General features: G+C 38.2%; 1 protein-coding gene across 1 annotated transcript; it reads left to right on the top strand.

The window, feature by feature from the left end:
- Positions 1-19006: 19006 nt before the first annotated feature.
- On the top strand, positions 19007-20856 carry LOC143548305 (uncharacterized). Its single transcript, XM_077039511.1, has 3 exons — positions 19007-19196; positions 19980-20415; positions 20463-20856. Exons 1-3 carry the CDS (start codon positions 19007-19009, stop codon positions 20854-20856), a joined length of 1020 nt encoding a protein of 339 aa, XP_076895626.1.
- The last annotated feature ends 489 nt before the right edge of the window (positions 20857-21345 follow it).

The following is a 21345-nucleotide window of genomic DNA, read 5'->3' as shown; positions in this document are numbered from 1 at the left end:
CGTGCACATGTTTAGACTCCAACGTGGTGTTTTATAAAACCTTTTACTTAGTGTTGGAATATCAAGTTGTGGTGATTTCACGCGCGATTTTTCCGACTCTATAAAATCTCAAAAATCTCAAATTTTCAAGCTTTAACTATCTCAAAATCATTTACGTTTTGTTTACGGTTTTGTTATTTATAAACAAAGTTTTATATTTTATCTAACACTAACATCTTCTCCACACTAACTCTAGGATTCACAAAAATCAAAAAATTCGAAATCTTACTTTATTTTATACACCTTGGTATTCATTTCCTTTACCCAAAACTTATCCCATTTTCTTTATAAATTTTAGCATGCCTCCGCTAAGACGCCAATCGCGATGGGACTCCACCCGACGTATGGCCTCACTTGTCGCCAAGCAAATGGCCGCTGTGATTCCTGAACTTATGACCCAAATACAAGCAAACCAACCCGCACCCGTTGTTGCACATATTGAACCCAAACCCGCATCCTACCTGCTTAAACAATTTACTAGTGCCAACCCGGCCGAATTCTTTGGAACCAACTGTGCGACTACTTTGTTGCAATGGTTCGAATATGTGGAGAATGTGTTTTTACACAGCGAATGCCCCGAAGCGAAAAAGACAAACTTCGCTTCAAGCATGTTTAGGGGAACCGCCCTAACATGGTTGGGTAGTGTTATGCACCTCCAAGGTACGGATGTGGCCATGGCTCTTCCATGGGCCGAGCTCAAGGCGCTTATGAAGAAGAAATTTTGTCCCAAACACGAGCTCCAAAAGCTTGAGGAAGAATTTTGGAACCTAAAGCAAGAAAGTGGTGATAACGCCGCTTACTCACTCCGTTTCCATGAGTTGAGCATCCTTGTTCCCCATTTGGTTACCCCAACCGAACGTGAAATTGATATATATATTGGGGGTTTACTGATGAAAATCCAGGACTCGGTCATGAGTAGCAAACCCGCGAATCTTGAGGAAGCCATCACATTAGCCAGTTGGCTATCGGAAAATCACGTGAAGGCGGGTACCCTAACCCTCAACAAAGCAAGTGAGAAAGACAAGCCCGAGCCCGCTCCCCAAACCAAGGTTGAACCCACACCACAAGCCATTAACTACTTAAACTCTTCCCGACACAACAACAACAACAAAAAGAAACCCAAAACCAACTACCGAAATTATGCCGTCACCCAACCTCAACCACAACAACAAACCCAAACCCTCCCTCAAAACCGAAAACCTTATGTTGGGAACTCCCCGCTATGTAACACTTGCCAACTTCACCACCCAACAAACTCGCCTTGTCGCCAATGTACCATTTGTAACCGACTTGGCCATCTCAACACCACATGCCGATCCCCACTACGAACCCAACCCAACCAGCCTAACCAACCAAACCAACCAAGAACTTTTCCCCAAAATTCCCAAAACCGATATGCACCCTACCCACCAAACCAACCCCAACCACCCCGAGCTTGTTACAATTGTGGAGATCCAAACCATTTCCGCAACAATTGCCCTCGCCTCACCTTTGCTAACCAAACTGTGACCGTACCTTACTACCAAACCCAAGCTTACCAAGTTCAAACCTACCAACCCCAAATTCCCCAACTCAATGCACCACTCATCCAACCCATCCAAGCAATCCAAGCACCACCTCCACCTCCACAACAAGCACCTCAAGTCAACCATGGTAATCAAGGGCGAGTTTTTATGATGAATGCAAATCAAGCTCAAGTGGCAAACGATGTTTTGAACGGTATGTTTTTGGTGACCTATCATTTGGCTTCTATTTTATTTGATACCGGTGCTGATAGAAGTTTTATTTCTTTGAAATTTGAGTCAAAACTTGCGATGCCTCGAACTAAACTTTCCCGACCGTTCTCTGTTGAAGTCGCCAATGGAAATTCTGTTACCATCAATTCCGTCGTCCGCGATTGTTCTCTTATTCTTTCTAAGCATAAATTCTCCATTGATCTCATCCCGATGCAAATGGGTAGCTTCGATGTCATAGTAGGCATGGATTGGTTATCTTTGCACCGTGCCGAAGACGTTTGTTTTGATAAATTCATTCGCATCCCGCTCGTCAACGGTAAAATTCTTAAGGTCTTTGGAAACGCAACGCCCCGAAGGCTAAATCTCATGTCGTGTGCTCAATCGCAAAAGTACTTACGCCAAAAGTATGTTCCGTTTCTAGCTCTCTCGGTGACAAAAGAAAAAAAGGAAAGGAAGATTCAAGATATTCCTATTGTTCGTGATTTCCTTGATGTCTTTCCCGATGATGTTACCGGTCTTCTTCCCGTTCGTCCGATTGAATTCCAAATCGATCTTGTGCTCGGCGCGATGCCCGTGGCCAAGGCTCCTTATCGTCTAGCCCCGTCGGAAATGCAAGAACTGTCAAACCAACTCGAAGAACTTTCCGATAAAGGCTTCATTCGTCCAAGCTCTTCTCCTTGGGGCGCTCCCGTTCTCTTCGTGAAAAAGAAGGATGGTTCGTTTCGTATGTGCATTGATTATCGTGAACTTAACAAGCTTACTATTAAAAATCGTTATCCATTGCCACGTATCGACGACTTATTCGACCAACTTCAAGGCGCAACTTGTTTCTCCAAAATTGATCTTCGATCGGGTTATCATCAATTGCGTGTTCGCGAAGAAGACATTCCAAAAACCGCTTTCTGTACTCGATATGGACATTTCGAATTTTTGGTTATGCCTTTCGGGTTAACAAATGCACCCGCGGTATTTATGGACCTCATGAACCGCGTTTGCAAACCATTCCTTGATAAATTCGTTATTGTCTTTATTGATGACATCCTTATCTTTTTTCTAAATCCAAAGCCGAACATGAACATCATTTGCGTTCCATTCTCGAGCTCCTTAGAAACGAACAACTCTATGCCAAATTCTCCAAATATGAATTTTGGCTCTAGGAAGTTCAATTTTTGGGACATATCATAAACGACTAAGGTATTCATGTTGATCCCGCTAAAATTGAGGCTGTTAAGGATTGGAAAACTCCAACGACTCCCACGGAAATTCGATCATTCCTTGGTTTAGCCGGATATTATCGTCGTTTCATTCAGAATTTTTCCAAAATCTCTTTGCCTCTTAACTCTCTCAGCTATTAGGGACAACCCTTCGATTGGGGTTCGAAGCAACAGGAAGCCTTTTGTACTCTCATGGACATGCTTTGCAATGCTCCCGTTCTAACCCTTCCCGATGGAAACGACGATTTTGTTGTATTTTGCGATGCCTCCCATCAAGGCCTTGGTTGTGTTCTCATGCAATGAGGTCAGGTAATCGCATACGCATCAAGGCAACTTAAGGTCAACGAGAAGAACTATACAACTCACGATCTCGAACTTGGTGCCGTCGTTTTCGCTCTCAAAATCTGGAGACATTACCTTTATGGAACAAAATGTGTGGTTTTTACCGATCATAAAAGCCTTCAACACATTTTTGACCAAAAAGATCTCAACATGAGACAACGACGATGGGCTGAATTACTTAGTGATTACGATTGCGAGATTCGCTACCACCCCGGTAAAGCGAATGTTGTCGCCGATGCCCTAAGTCGAAAGGTTAATGTTAAATCCGTTCTGCTTCTAAGCGTCATTGTTCAAACCGATCTTCAAATTTGTATCTTTCAAGCTCAACGTACCTCCGTCGAAGAAGGAAATATGTACGACGAAATGTCATGTGGAGCCGAACTTCAACTCGAAACCAAACCCGGTGGCCTTTTGTATTTTCTCAATCGTTTGTGGGTTCCCGATCGCGATGACCTTCGTACTTGTATTCTCGACGAAGCTCATAATTCGCATTATTCCGTTCATCCCGGTGCGGATAAGATGTATTTCGATCTTCGTGCTACCTTTTGGTGGTCGGGTATGAAAAAAGTACGTAGCGTTGTTTGTATCTAAATGTCTTACTTGCTCGAAAGTTAAAGCCGAACATCAAAGACCTTTTGGTCTACTCGAGCAACCACTGATTCCCGTTTAGAAATGGGAAGACATTGCTATGGACTTTATTACCAAATTACCCAAAACCCAAAAAGGCAACGATAGCATTTGGGTGATCATCGATCGATTAACCAAATCTGCTCATTTCATTCCGATCCGCGAGAAGTATTCTGTCGAGCAGCTTGCTAAAATCTATGTTCGGAAAATCGTATGCCGACACGGTTTGCCATTGTCTATCATCTCCGACCGCGATGCCCGTTTTACCTCTCATTTTTGGCGTTCACTTCAAGAAGCTTTGGGAACACGTCTCGATCTTAACACCGATTATCATCCTCAAACGGATGGTCAATCCGAACGTACAATCCAAACACTCAAGGATATGCTACGAGCATGTGTTCTTGATTTCGGTGGGAATTGGGATTCTCATCTTCCGTTCATCGAGTTCTCCTACAACGATAGCTACCACTCTAGCATTGATGTGGCTCCTTTTCAAGCTCTTTACGGTCGTAAATGTCGTTCCCCGATTTGTTGGAACGAAATCGGTGAAGCTCAAATCACGGGACCCGAAATAGTCCAAGAAGCCACCGATGTCATTAATCAAATCCGTAAGAATCTCCTAGCCGCTAGAGATCGTCAGAAGAGTTACGCCGACAAACGACGAAAACCGATCGACTTGAACTACCGCAAGAACTTGCCGTTGTTCATCCGACATTTCATGTTTCGAATCTTAAAAAGTGCCTAGCCGAGGGTAATCTCCATATACCTCTCGACAAAGTTCATGCTGACAAGTCTATGATTATGGTTGAACGACCCGTTGAGATTTTGGATCACAACGAGAAGAAAACCAAGCGTAGTCGTATTCAGTTAGTAAAAGTTCAATGGGAATCACGGCGTGGCGCGAAGTTTACTTGGGAACGAGAAGATGCAATGAAAGAGAAGTATCCATATTTGTTTGCATCATCATCTTCATCTTAATTTCAGGACGAAATTTCCTAAAGTAGTAGATACTGTGACATTCGTCAATTTCTGGTCTCGTTTATATTCGTTTTTGTATTCGTTTATCATGTAAACCGACCCATTTTGTAAACCAAAGTTTATGATATAATCAAAATGATGGATTTTATGTTACAATATTGTTTTACACTTGTTGGGTCTTGAAAACATTCTTTTTGGTCCTTAAAACTCTTTGAAAATGACTTAAACCAAACTTTGGGGACTATTATTGCCATTTACCAAAAACTTGTTTGACCATTTCAACCATCACATGCATCTTTACCCTATTTGTATGAACCATACTCTTACCATTAAAAAAGCAAGGCTCCATACACCATTTTGGTTGTTCATCTTCTCCAAATCTCTCTCAAATCCAAGTATTCATCTTCAAAATTTTGTTATTTTGATTACTTAAGGTCAACTAACTATAGTCTTTCATTTTAACTTGTTCATCTAATATTACTAACACTTGAATATGGTGGTACAACATATATATAATACACACCCCTTGTTTCCTTTATTTGTTACTTCATCGACTCCGGTTGGTTAAGTTTCGAATGTAATAAGACAAGGCTTCATGAAGGACTTCGTGATCTTGATATATATTTACACACACATAACTTATTATACGTATCACTTATGACTAACTTCTAACCCTTTTTAGTTTGTTCATCTTATTTACAAGTTCCATGGTGTGGGTTTGTATAAGACTAACCTCGGTTTAACCGAAACTAGTCCAAACCGGAAACCGAACTTTTGTTTACTAGTTTTGTTAAAATAGTTGTTTAAACATGTTTATTGCTAGATTTTAGTTTCAAAAATCATTTTTACAAGTTCTTTGATATTAAGCATATGGAATCCATCTATGAACTCGTTGGGAGATGAAAACCGAACTAACCGAAACTTTTGCTTAAAAGACTTGTAGTTAACTTTTAGTTGTAAAATTTAAGTTTTTTCATTTATAAACCAATATACAAGTTCTATGATATTTGTGCATGTAGAAACCATATATGAACTATTTGTGAGATGGAGACCGAACCAAACCGAACTATACCGACTTTTACTAGCTTAAGACACACAAGTGTGTTTTTAGCTATCAAGACTTGTATATTTTTTTAAAAATAGTTTACAAACTGATTTTAATTATTTTCTTAAGTCCTTGGAATTGTTGGATCCAACTTGATCTCATCACATAGTTTGGACCGACTAAGCCGAACACTCGCTTAACGTGCGTTATTAGTTCTAAACAATAGATCTACATACTTGGTTAAGTGTTAGTATATTTTAGTGAGTTATCTCATAACAATTAATATGTTGGAAAGTTGACTTTGGGTTTGACAATTGGTCAAGACCCGAACCGACAACCCGAACACTCGTTAAAGACCCGTTTTAGTATCTTTGTCCCAAAGGAACTTGCATTTTAGCATTTTTCCCACCTTATTACTTAACATTGGTTAAGTAAATATTAAGGTTAGATACTTTAACCCGGTTTCGAGCAAACTTACATTTTTAAAGGATTGTTATTATAAATTCTTAAATAGTTACATTTTAAACCTTGAACTTTAATTGTTTACTTTTTACAACAATTATTTTATTTAAAGTTCTTCAAGACAACCATTCTAAATCCAAGATTTTATTGTCATTTAAGCCTTGCTCGTTAAACTTGATCCATCCGGTTATTCATCTTTTACCGATCAAGTTTTATACTTGAACGTGAGTAACTTCATACCCCGTTTTCTATCTTTTATTTTGGGGGTGACATTTCATCTTATCTAAACTAAATGTTTTATACTTGGGTCTTAAACCACAAACGTTGTTGTATACTTTACTTGAATAATTGCTCGATTTGGTGTTCCATGCTTATTTGCGTATGTGTTTATCGCTTTTGGATGGTGGAACTATAAATCCTAGACCATTTGGCAACCCCTCATGGCAAGGTGTCGTTAACGTAATGCAATTAACGATAACTATAAAATCCTAAACTATTTGGCAACCCCTTATAGTTGGGTGTCGCAACCTGTTAGAGATAACTATTTATCCAAGTTTATAGCTATTATTTATGGTTTTGTATACTAGTTTTGTGGTTTTTCATACTATATATCTATTGTTCAAACTTATGAATTGCTCACCAACCTTTGTGTTGATAAACTTTATTTTATAAAATGTTACAGGTTTGCATCTAGGTTGATTTTGGAGTTCGGTGAAGAAAAACTCACAAATACCGTTAGGATATTAGCAAAAATGAACAATATTTGATTTGCTATATTTTGTTGTATTTGACTTATGAATATTTGGTTATGTGACATTTTCGATGTTGTGAAATGAAATGAGTTTGTTAAATATTGTCACTTTAAATAGTGTCATGCGCTTATGAGCAATCGTTGCACCCCGGCATGTTCCGCCGCCTTTGGTTTGTTACAGATTGGTATCAGAGCCATGACAATTAAGATAGGTGGTTAGACGTAACGACCTAGAATTGTTATGCTTAGGGTCCTATACGTGTGTTCATACGTGTTTACTCTATTTAATTGTTCATATCGCATGTTTATTTATAAACTTGTTTAAAATTCACCAATATCCTAAATGTTCACACACACACTTTCATAGTATTTCCAAGGTATCCTTACCTTACAACGCAAAAAGTAGATTTTCATTGTGTTTTATGGATTACAAGATTAACTTGGATCCCGTTGTTTCAAATCCCTTAAAGGTTGCGTTTATATCGGGTTTGTAGCCATCATAGAAAACGAGACATTATAAAATGACCATTTGACAAAAAGATTCTAAGGATCGAAGGTGATTTACTTACCTGGGATGGTTGAGTTATAATGCTCCTTTTCTAGGCCATAAACCGTGTTATAAATGTCAATTCTTTAAGGAGTCGAATGCGAGCGTTCCGGTCGCCATCCTAATTTTCGGTGTTAAAACAATAGTACTACGGTGGTTCGTGTGCTAGTGTTTTGACATGACGTTGTATCTCGATTTATTGTGTTATCATTGTTATTTGAGTCTAAAACATGAAAAAGTCGTGGTGATCTCGTGCACATGTTTAGACTCCAACGTGGTGTTTTATAAAACCTTTTAGTTAGTGTTGGAATATCAAGTCGTGGTGATTTCACGCGCGATTTTTCCGACTCTATAAAATCTCAAAAATCTCAAATTTTCAAGCTTTAACTATCTCAAAATCATTTACGTTTTGTTTACGGTTTTGTTATTTATAAACAAAGTTTTATATTTTATCTAACACTAACATCTTCTCCACACTAACTCTAGGATTCACAAAAATCAAAAAATTCGAAATCTTACTTTATTTTATACACCTTGGTATTCATTTCCTTTACCCAAAACTTATCCCATTTTCTTTATAAATTTTAGCATGCCTCCGCTAAGACGCCAATCGCGATGGGACTCCACCCGACGTATGGCCTCTCTTGTCGCCAAGCAAATGGCCGCTGTGATTCCTGAACTTATGACCCAAATACTAGCAAACCAACCCGCACCCGTTGTTGCACATATTGAACCCAAACCCGCATCCTACCTGCTTAAACAATTTACTAGTGCCAACCCGGCCGAATTCTTTGGAACCAACTGTGCGACTACCTTGTTGCAATGGTTCGAATAAGTGGAGAATGTGTTTTTACACAGCGAATGCCCCGAAGCGAAAAAGACAAACTTCGCTTCAAGCATGTTTAGGGGAACCGCCCTAACATGGTTGGGTAGTGTTATGCACCTCCAAGGTCAATTCCTCCATCATTTTAAAACGTCTATAAATTTTTCATACGACACTTTTTTCGAAATTTTTTTTACCATAATAACAAGCGTTTTTTTATCTTTAATATGAATATCATATTGTTATTTAAAATAAAAAAAATTAGTGGATTTTTTTTTATATTGTGTTTATTGGTTGTCCATTGTGCTTTTTAATTGTTTTTTCTATACATTGTGTATTTGTTTTATAGATTTTGGTCATTGTGTTTTTCAATTGATAGTTTGATACTCATATTAAAGATAAAAATTAAAACAAAGATTATTTCATTGTGTCTTTTTGTTCGTCATTTTGTCTTTGTGCTCAACTACTTATCATTGTGTTTTAGTCATTGTGCTCAGCATTCACTTAAGTTGAGAAAAATAGTATTATGTTCATTGTGTATTACGTTCAAGTCATTGTGTAATATGTAGCTTTCATTGTGTTTTACGTTTCAGGTCATTGTGTTATATGTATTTAGCATTGTGTCTTACGTTTCAGACCATTGTGTTATTTGTATTTACTATTGTGTCTTACGTTTCAGGTTATTATGTAATATGTATTCATCATTGTGTTTTATGTATTAGATAATTTGTTGGTATTTTTCATTATATTTACATATTATTACACAATGGTGTTATTAGTATTTAGAAAAACACAATGATCAGTTGAAAGACACAATGGCGAAAAAAATACATTGACAAACAAAAAGACACATTGGTACGCAAAAAGACACAATGACGTAATTTTTTTATTTTTATATAACAAAAGCATACTCGTATTAAAGATAAAAAAACCGCTTGTTATTAGGTTTATTGGATTTTAATAATACCTATTGAATGGTATTGGCCGATAATGATCAATATTCATTTTATAGCCATTGGCGGTCCCAAATTTTAAAAAGTTGGTTTCCAATGGTCCCCCGTTAGAAAGGACTTAACGTTGTTATACTTTTTTCCGAATTTCAAACAAATGTTTTAGGGCTTTTGATCGTAAGGAGAATACGAGTCGATTGGTGCAAAAGTTAGCTCGAAACGTTGATCCAAACGACTTTATTTTTGTTAATTGTAAGTTCAAATACCCGAATTGAAACATTGTTTCGTCGTTTTGGTGCGCCGTTTCGAACTAAGTTTACATTAGTTGACTCGTATTCTCCTTTCGATCAAAAGCCCTAAAACATTCGTTTGAAATTCGGAAAAAAGTATAACGACTTTAAGTCTTTTTTAACGGGGGACCATTGGGGGGGGCAAATTTTTTAAATTTGGGACCACTGGTGGCGATGAAATGAATAAGAATTATTATCGGCCAATATTGTACAATAGAGATTATTAAAATCCAATAAACCTTGTTATTATGGTGAATTTTATTTAAAAAAAATATCAATTAGTTATGGCGTCTTACACTTCTCATTTAGTAAGTTATAAACTTTTAAAAATGATGAGAGAATTAACATGTGACTTACATGTGGAAAGAGAAAATCCTACTTAACACATGTAAATTAGTTATGGCATCTTACACTTCTCATTTTTGTTAGCCTTTGTAGAATAACTCAACCCCTAGATCTAAATATATATGTTTAGTTGTCAGGTTTTAAGGGACTCATATACAAAGAAAAATATATAAACAAGCTCCTAGTACCGTTCAGTGCCCATTCTCCTAGAAAACTTGTAAACAAAAGTATGTATCATAAAACAGGATGCTACTCTCACAAAAAAGCAAAGTTGATATCTGATTACTTCAAATTCTAAAACAAAATTGTTAATTGAGTTAAATATATTCAGCTCGCCTTTCACATTCTCACATCTAATTTCTTAATAGATTAGTTATATTTGTTAAAACCCGATAGATATCTGATGGGTTTTGGGTCGGGCATACCCAAGGGGTATTTTTAATTAATAAATGGGTATACCCGAAACCTGAAGGTTTTACAGTTAACTTCGAGAGCGGTGTTACAGTTAACTTCGAGAGAAACAAGATCCAGGTGAGCCCCATTTCTCTTTTATGTTTTCGAGGTTGTGTGGATACTCCTATGTGATTAGTTAATACAAAGTACCTTAAGTGGTAATTGTATGTTATATGCACGTTAAATGAATGATATATGAATGATATAGAAAAGGTTAAAACCATGTATGTAATTATATGAATGATAATATGAAGAAATGTATGTATGAATGTATGGATGGTAGGGACCAGACTCTAATAATATCTGAGATAAAATGGACTAGACCCTAATAATATCTGAGTTAGAAGGGACCAGACCTTAAAAATCTGTGAGATGGTATGTATTAGTAAGTTAAATCTAGGAATTATGAAAGTATACAAGTATGAGTGTATGTGTGTATGTATGAATGAAAGGTAAGCATGTAAATAATGAATGAAATAATGCAATATGTGTCTTCGGACACGTATATATGTGAATTGAATATATGTTACATGATTAACTAGAACTCACTCAGCGTAACTGACTTTTAGTATACACACAGAAATACAGGTTAAAGCAACTAGCTTGAGGGAGACACATGACATGAACTGAAAAAGTCTGACATCTTAAGAGAAAGAATGTTATGATGTTTTCCTTTTTTATGTTTGATTTGTTAAAGACAAGTGAATGTTTATTGAGACAAGATTTGAATGTTATTTAATATATGGTTGTCTTTTAATTATTCCACGAAAAGTTTAATTCACTATAATATTTAGAATTGTGTTTATAAGCAAATCCAACGATAATGTAAGCACCTGGCTCAGGGCCTCACACATTAAATGTGTAAACAAACAGAACAATACAATGAATGACAAAAGAGAGTGTATATGTTTGTGTGTGTGAGAGAGAGAGATTGTCAGGTTAGCCAAGAAGACTGCCTGATAACCAACCTAACAAAGGGTCTCAAATCATCATCGGTCTAGAAAAAACCAAACCCTTCGAATAGAAGAAACAGGCAAGTCATCCTTGGCTACCAAACAAACTCTCTCTGGTTGTCAATGAGTTTCTAGTTGACAACTTAAAATGGGAAGTTCCCATGGTCTGCCAAGGTTGCATTTATAGCACCAACAGAATCGAACTTTGTTCGAGCATTTTCTCAATTAAGTCAAGTGGCATCATTTAAGCTTTGTTTATGGGGTGTGCATGTGTGTGGACCGTGGAAAGATTTCAACACAAGAATTTTAAGAGCATGGATTTAGAGAATATATTCTGATCATGCAAGATTTAGTAGGAATTTCAATTGACTTTTACAAAGTAATTGAAATCAAGACTTGCCATTGAATTTTACATATTTGGCAAAGACAGCCTCATTCAGGCGATGGCCTTTGGACTTTGCATGCACCTTTATAGACTAATTTAGCTTGCTACAACAAAAAACATTCAAGTAGAATCTAGTTTTTTTAACTATGAAAACTCACGGAACATCCCTACTAAATTAAATGCAATTTAGAGGTGTTTGGCATTGTGTTTTCTTAATGATTATGTAATGGTTTTTCAATTTAATGGTAAAGATATATACCTTATGTTTAATGAAAGAAGTTGAACCAAAAAAATGATTATGTGTAATGGAATGTAAGAACCAGATAAAAAAAGGGTGGTTTGAAGTAGTAACTGGATATGCATTCATTGTCAAAGTCCTGATAATTAGATGTTTGTCTTCACAAATTATAATAGTTTGAGTTTACATGTAAAATGACCTCTGTATAACATAACATCTTTTGTTACAACTACTCTACTTGAATTATTTAAACTTTGAATAATTAAATAATCAAAATTAGAGATGCTCAGAACCTGATTCACTATATCCAGACCCATAATCACTTTCAAATGCAATGCTACACATCCCCTTAGTATAACCAAGGCTGGTAATTCAGTCAATTTTAGGGTTGTTATTTATAGTCGCTTCAATAAAAATGTCGTTATAGGTTACCCATTTAACATAAAGAAATAAAATATGTTATTGAGCCCTTTTATGACATATTTAACCCATTTAGTACAACTCGGTTACTCCGTGTGACTCACTTAGATTAATGGTTTACAAGGGACATGTTTGTGTGACATAACTTTTAATTGCATCTAGATCAGAGTTGATATCTTTGATATGCGTAAATATATGAGGCACACTCAAGTTCATAAATTCATCCGCCATCCCGACACAATTGTAACGCTAATTTCAATCGAGTTTATTTCATCACAACCTAGTAAGCTGCCTATAAATAAAAAATGAAGGGAATATATTTGTCAAAAAAAAGGCCCGACTAGATATTGACCCGATCATGCCAAAAAGACATTTCGAATAAAAGCAAGACAAAATTATCAAAGATAGATATTCCTTATTTCAATTTAACAATGAGCCCAACACTAAACTTAGGATCAACTATAATTGAGCAAATACCCAATTAATCTGATAATTCTCCTGTGTAGAGGTGTACAAATCGGGTTTTTCAAATACCCGGTTTCGGGTATGGAATCAGGTTAGGGTATGGCCGGGTAATTGAAAATCAGGTATTGGCAATACCGGGGTCGGGTTCGGGTATTGTCTCTAATAGCCATACCCTCTGTATCATGTTCGGGTCAGCTATAGAACCAGGTATTTTAAAACCAGGTATTTGAATACCCTATTTTCGGGTATTGAAAAAACCCTAAGTTTGGGTTTTTTCGGGTTTAATTACGGGTATTTTTCGGGATTAGATTGGATTTTTTAAGGGTTGCACTTTTTAGGGGTATTTCGAGTATTTTTTTAGGTAATTTCGGGTATCGATCGGGTATCTGAAAACCCGGTTTCGGGTATGGGTAAAACCAGGTTACGGGTAAGTATGAAACGGGTTCCGGTTTTCGGGTATTAGCGGGTACAAATCGGGTCCAGTTCGGGTATGAGTTTTGATACTGAAATGCATACCCTATCCGTACCCTACGGGTTGGATCGGATACGGGTTCGGATATTAGAAACCCGGGTATAGAAAAAACCCAAGTTCAGGTTCTTTTGTGCACCTCTACTCGACTACTCCTGTGGTAAATACTAACTAGTGTGACACAAATCACACAATGATTGATACTAATTAAGCAGGGTCCGCCCAGCATGGACACAAGATAAGCTTTTATCAAACTTTTCATTTATGAAAAGGCCCTTGACACATAAGAGAGACTGGAGAGTGGAGAGCATAGATCCATCGACCCTTTAATCAAGATTGACTTTTAAACTTTATGAGAAGGCAAAATTTTATGCTCCCAGCTATCAACATTATTCAGCATTGGTCCTTTAAGAATGTAATCTACCAGCTACAGCCATTCAATTATGACATACATATTCAGCCTCTTTAAGTTTCTTAAACTTCAATATTTACACCTACAGGCTAGATACATGTGATAATTTGTATAGAATTGCAATTCATCGACCTGTCTGTAATACAAAGAAAACCTCTATATATATAGAGGAGAAATTATACCTATACAAGGAAACTAGAATGTTTCATAAACTAATTACAATTCCTTTTTCAATATATATCTTCTAGAATATATTTTCAATATATATCGTCTAATATTCCCCCGTAGTTTGAGCGTGTGTCGACCGAACGTTCAAACTATGTCTGAATTCTTGGAATAATTGGCGCGGCAGCCCTTTTGTGAAAATATCAGCGTACTGAGAAGAAGACGGGAAATGGAGAACACGAACGTGCCCAGAGCGAACCTTTTCCCAGACAAAATGTATATCAATCTCAACATGCTTGGTACGCTGATGTTGAACAGGATTTTGAGACAGATACACAGCCGAGACGTTGTCGCAGTAGACTATAGTTGCCCGAGATAGCGGAACATTAAGTTCAAATAATAAGTTACGAAGCCAGGTAGTCTCGGCAACGGCATTAGCAACCCCGCGGTATTCCGCCTCTGCACTAGATCGGGAAATGGTAGCTTGGCGTTTAGAAGACCAAGAGATCAAATTGTCACCCAAATAAACGCAATAACCTGAGGTGGATCGTCGAGAGTCTGGGCACCCACCCCAGTCAGCATCGGAGTATGCCATAAGAGAGCAAACCGGAGATGGAACAATACGTAAACCGTGATCTATAGTACAACTAAGATACCTGATAATACGCTTCATGAAACTAACATGAGAATCACGAGGAGCATGCATGAAGAGGCAAACTTGTTGAACTGCATAAGTTATATCCGGTCTTGTAAATGTGAGGTATTGCAAGGCTCCGGCTAAAGCGCGATATAATGTGCCATCGGGAAGTAAGTCACCATCAGAAGCGCTGAGTTTAGCCATAGTGTCGACCGGGGTGGCACATGGCTTACAATTGGACAATCCTGCTAGCTCGATAATATCCCGAGTATAGGTTGCCTGAGATAAAAAAAGACCATGTTGATCCCTTGTGACCGTAACCCCAAGAAAATGATGTAGGCGTCCAAGATCGGTCATGGCAAACTCCTGCGAGAGGGTAACGATAATATAATGCAGGAGTTGCGTATTCGAAGCAGTCAAAATAATATCATCTACATATAATAGCAAATATGCCTGATTCGGACCATGATTTAAACAAATAGAGACTGATCACATGTGCTTCGGCGAAACCCGTGAGCCATAATAAATGTCGAAAACCGTTCCATGCCCGTGGCGCTTGTTTGAGGCCATATAACGATTTTTTCAACCGGCATACATGATTAGGGTGGTTGTTGTCCACAAAACCCGGAGATTGATGTATGAATACAGTTTCTTGTAAATCTCCATGTAAAAACGCATTTTTAACGTCTAGTTGATGAATTTCCCATGATCTTGACACCACCAAGGTTAAAACTGTGCGAATCGTTGCCGGTTTAACCACGGGGCTGAAGGTGTCATCACAATCGACCCCCACTGTCTGAGATTTACCATTAACTACCAATCGAGCCTTATATCGGTCAAGAGACCCATCAGACTTAAACTTGTGGAGAAACAACCATATGCAACGTATAATAGGATAATTAACCGGAGATGGAACCAGTTTCCACGTATCATTAACCTGTAAAGCCTGAAATTCGTTGATCATAGCGTCACGCCAGTTAGGATCCGATCGAGCAATTTGGTATGTCTTGGGTATGGGAGATATAAGCGGTGTGAGAGTGGTGTGTAGGTTAAGTCGGGTGACAGGTTTGGTGATACCGTCACGGGCTCGTGTGGTCATGGGGTGAACAGAATTATCATCGGAGGGTTGGGATGAGATGTTGGATTGTGTAGGTGCAATGGTTGAAGATTGGGCATGTGGGGTTTGATCGTGTTATAGATCCATTAGAGAACCAAAGAATCTAGTTCGGACCATTCTTCATATGTGTCGGATGTGGGATCCGGAGCTTCGACATTCTCAATGTGTTGAAGAACTTTGTAAGCCTTAGCGTGTAACTTAAATAGTTTCGTCCAAGACGAGTATGTGATGGCGGTTCCGTCTAAAGTTTTGATTTTGGTTTGGATATTTGTAACTGAATAAGCCGGGTGTAGGGGTTTGCTTTTAGCATTGTCGGATGTCTCACCATCTGTTTGCTTGGATTTGTCACCCATGGGTGATCGACCGATTGATCGAAACCGATAAAGAAAGAAAAGGTAGGGAAAAAAAGGAACAGAGATGGAAAAAGGATCTGAGGTTTGGCTCTATACCATGATAATTTGTATAGAATTGCAATTCATCGATCTGTCTGTAATACAAAGAAAACCTCTATATATATAGAGGAGAAATTATACCTATACAAGGAAACTAGAATGTTTTATAAACTAATTACAATTCCTTTTTCAATATATATCTTCTAGAATATATTTTCAATATATATCGTCTAATAACATGGAAATGTTATGCTCGTTATTCAAAAATGGATTAAGATTTCAGTAGGTTATTTCAACACCTTCCCTCGGTTCAAATCCTAAAATAGCTCACAATCATGTAATATTGCTCTTGGCCCTCTAGTAAAAACTAGCTATCACGTGGAAACTTTAAGTAATGCGAAAACCTATTCTAAGTGAAATTATTTTTAAGTGGAAACTACTAGGGCGAGCTAAAACTTACCTTCAGCTTCGTGAAAACCTAGCTCAAGCTACAATGGCATACGTACGGAACGTTTAACTCCTGTAATTTGATCAAAGCTTACAACTTTGACAACCCTTGTGGACCAATTTACACCATTAAGGTGTTCCCATGCAAAAGCAAACGTAAAAACACGATCACTAACCAAAGACTAACCTTTAAACCAATATAGGATTTCGTTGAAGAAGAAGATGATGGTTTGGTCGTTTTGAGTTGTTTCCTATCGATGAATCTTTATCCAAGGTACTTCTTATCAGTGTCCAATCGTTTCTGGGCCTTGAAATAATTGTGAATCCGAGCCAAAATGTGCTCTCTCTAAGACTTTTCTCTCTAGAATTTGGGCAATAAAATGGAAATTGGTCATATCCAAAGCGATTTCAATTCACAAAATTCGTAGGAATTCAAAGTAATTGAAATTTAAATCCTACGACATAGCAGATGGAATTCATTTATCTTTCCAATTTTGCAAAGAAAGTTGATAAAAACCAATGGAATGTTTTAACCCTAGCAAACGTCACCCTTAACCACAACCCACCTCCCACCCCACACACACCAAATTTTGTTTTTACTTTTTTTAGTTTTAACCAAAAAAATTTTTTCTTGAAAATGGGGGGTGGGGGTGGGGGGGGGGGGGTGGTCAGGTGACTTGAGAGGAGACGAGGAGAATTCCAACTCCATTAACTATTAATTTATTAGCCAAACACATTATATATTTTTCTTACATTTCATTCCATTTTCAACTCCAAATCCATTTCAAATTCCAACTCCATTTCTTTTAAAAATATTCCGTGAACCAAATGCCCCCTTAAGGTTAATCAAATACCATAGTTCACTACATGTCCTTAATTGGTTAAATTTCTAAAGGAAGATTATGTATCGTTACAACACAAGATGAAAACTGTAATTTTACATTTAACAATAAAGATGATTTCCGTAATCTTAACTACTTAAGTAAATGAAGCAAACTTGAAACTCTTACTAGTTCGTTACTACTTATTAAACGGAATTCCAACTGCTACATAATATAAGGAAATTCAACACATTATTTCGGAGACACCGCAACTAAAAATTCGAAGAGAAATGACAATGGAAAATCATGCAGGAATTTTTGTGAAGTTGAAGCTGCCACATGCGGTCCCATGAGCTAATAACAAAGAGCTGAACCGGCCTGCACCAGATCGAAGAACAAGAAATTGTTTTCCATCTGAAAAGTCCCAATCACGATTGCATCTTTGACTCCTAAACCACCATCAATAAAGGCAAGACAAGCGGCACCCTTAATCCTAGTGTGCTTCATTAAATTATCTCCCGATACCTTACCACTTTCAGTTCAAAATTTGATGATCATTGTACGAATGGATCCGAATTCACTAGCTTTTAGTCATAGACTAAAGGGTTTAACAACATTTACTCGAGGGATCGTTTTAGTAGCATCAGAAAAACCATTAACTGGAGCTTTATAGATATCACTTCTAGGTGTGGTGTAAGGCAGAAGAGTAATAAGCTTCACAGACTCATTTTTCAATGATGGAAAATGAATCTGTTTCCCTTTTATCGATACTCGTTTTATTTTGATATAATATGTTAGTTGATTCCGTGTTACTGTTCAGTTCGGTTTTTACCAGCCGGTAAAACCAGTTTTCAGATTTAACTTTGAGTTAAAGTTTAGTAGTAAATTAAAACAAGTTGCAAGCCAATTGGACTGAAAATTTCAGGTTGCTTGCTTAAGTAAATCTGCAGAAGATAACAAGTGGGTAGGATAAGGGTGTAAGACCAACTTGTGTGTCAAGTGGATGTCTAAGCAGTTTTGTGTTTCTCACTCTATAAATAGAGGGGTTTGTTTCTTTGATTATGTACTATTAAAAATCAGTTTGGTTATAAGAAATACAACTACAAAAGTTAGTAGAAATCTTGTCCATATTTTTTGTTTTGTTTTTCTAGTTCAAGATCCGATTGTGACCAACAATTGGTATCAGAGCTTTGCTCATTGATTCAACCAGCTGTTAAACTGGTCCAGAAAAACACTACAGCCACGCCCAATCACAAAGGTCGAAGGTTTCGGCCTGTTTACCGGCCATAACCCCTGTTCTAGCCCAGAATATGATAAAAAAACGAATCTGGCTTGCAGTCCATATGGCTGATTCAAGCGGCATCAGTACCACCGCAGATCGAAACTCAGTTCCAGCAGGTGTTACTGTCAGAGAAGTTGGGGGAAAACATCGTACCAATGTCCGTTACTAAGTAAAATGAACTATACCTCTTGGACTATCAAGATGGATTCGTTCATGGATGCCCAAGGAATATGGGATGCCATAGAACCACCCGAAGGAGTTGACGTGGATGTCAAAGTCAGAAAGAAAGCAAGGGCTTTCATCTTCCAGGCGCTGCCGGAAGACATCTTGTTGCAAGTTGCATGTCACAAGGAAACTAAGGAAGCGTGGAACTGTAACATCCCGACCTCTCGTACCACCAATATTGTCCGCTTTGCCCCCGATGGGTTGCCCATCCGGGAACTCACGGCTTTGTTTTTGGTTGCCCAGGTAGAGACTTCCCAGGTGGTCACCCATCCTAGTACTACTTCCACCTAAGCGCGCTTAACCGTGGAGTTTTCATGTGCTCCACAGCCAATTAAGCCCAAAACGCGTTGGTGATGTTAAGAGGCAGGACATTACTTATGAACCAAGGATCTCTCTTGTCCACGGCCGATATGGGATTTGCCTAAGAGTGGGACGATGTTGTGTTTGCCAAGGGTGTTACAAACAACCCCCCATTGGACTCATCGTCCTCGATGAGGCGTGTCCCATCATCCCGAAGGGCACAGGAGTGGCTCTGATACCACCTGTAACATCCCGGCCTCTCGTACCACCAATATTGTTCGCTTTACCCCCGATGGGTTGCCCATCCGGGAACTCACGGCTTTGTTTTTGGTTGCCCAGGTAGAGACTTCCCAGTCACCCATCCTAGTACTACTTCCACCTAAGCGCGCTTGACCGTGGAGTTTTCATGTGCTCCACAGCCAACTAAGCCCAAAACGCGTTGGTGATGTTAAGAGGCAGGACATTACTTATGAACCAAGGATCTCTCTTGTCCACGGCCGATGTGGGATTTTCCTAAGAGTGGGACGATGTTGTGTTTGTCAAGGGTGTTACAGGAACGCCCTTAAAGTTCGGTATCTTGGTGCTGAAAGGGTACAACATGCTCGAATTCAAACCCCTTAATCGAGAGTTTGAATTATTGAGCATGAAGGAGCTGATAACATTGATAATTATGCTAGCAAGATTGGTGGGATCGTGTCCAAGTTCCAAACACTTGGAACGACGATTGAAGAAAAGGTGCTAGTAAAGAAGTTGCTGACTTCTGCACCAACCAGATTTCTTCCTATTGTTGCTACAATAGAACATTATTCTGTCTTGAAAACTATGCCTTTTGAAGAGATTGTTGGATGTCTCAAAGCATACGAAGAACGTATCAAACCCGTTGGAGCAGCCAAAGACTCTTCGGGTCAGTTATTACTAATCAGATCTGAATGGCAAGAGAAGCATAGATCTGAGGCGAAACAAGTCAGAAAAGGCCGAGGATCAGCTCCGATCAATCACCGTGGTCTTGGCAAGGACGCGGTAGATTTGGCAGTCATGGACGAGGAGGTAGACACCTCTCGAATAATAATCAAATGCAAGAACAGGTCGCTGCTGCTGATCAAAATAGCAAAAGGTGTTATAATTGTGATAGGTTTGGTCACTTTGTAGCCGATTTTCGGGCTACGAGAAGAACCGAAGGCGAAGCTAATTTGGTAAGGGTGGATGATGATACTACTTTACTAATGGTAAAGTCTACACAAGATTTGGTAATGTTGAATGAAGAAAAGGTTTTTCCTAGCGAATATGTCAAAGATAGTACCGAGAAAGGCACTTGGTACTTAGATAATGGTGCAAGCAATCACATGACCGGTGAACGGATTTACTTTAGTGAACTCGATGAAAAAACGATAGGGCGAGTAAAGTTTGGAGATGGTTCATCAGTTGAAATCAGAGACAAAGGGTCGATTCTTTTGCAGTGTAAAAATGCGATCAAAGACTCATTACAAATGTTTATTACATTCCTTATTTATGTAATAACATATTGAGTCTCGGGAAACTTGACGAGGTTGGATGCAAGACAAATATTGAGAAAGGTTATCTCTCACTCTATGACCGATCGAGATCAGCATTAATGAAGGTCAAGAGGTCTCCAAACCGGCTCTATAAAGTGTGTCTTCATGTTGTTTCACCAACCTGTTTACTTTCTAAAATGAACGAGACAGCTTGGATTTGGCATGCTCGTCTCGGGCATTTAAACTTTGATGTAATGAGAATGATGACACATGAAAAGTTGATGATTGGTGTTCCAAGCATAAACCACAAGTCACAACTTTGTGAAAGTTGCCTAGTCGGGAAGCAACGAAGGCTTCCATTTCCGTCCAATGCCTCGTATCGAGCAAAACAACCTCTTGAACTAATACATGCTGATCTTTGCAGTCCTATTACACCTTGCACACCATCTGGCAACAAGTATTTTCCGTTGCTTATTGATGATTTTAGCAGATTCATGTGGGTATACATGATAAAGTCTAAAG

Source organism: Bidens hawaiensis, unplaced genomic scaffold (genome assembly GCF_021521415.1).
Source record: "Bidens hawaiensis isolate Kalapana, Puna unplaced genomic scaffold, B.hawaiensis_p1.1 tig00015047_1, whole genome shotgun sequence".
In the NCBI taxonomy this organism is placed as follows: domain Eukaryota; kingdom Viridiplantae; phylum Streptophyta; class Magnoliopsida; order Asterales; family Asteraceae; genus Bidens; species Bidens hawaiensis.
The sequence above is the reverse complement of the archived record's forward strand: the minus strand, read 5'-3'. Positions and strand labels throughout refer to the sequence as shown.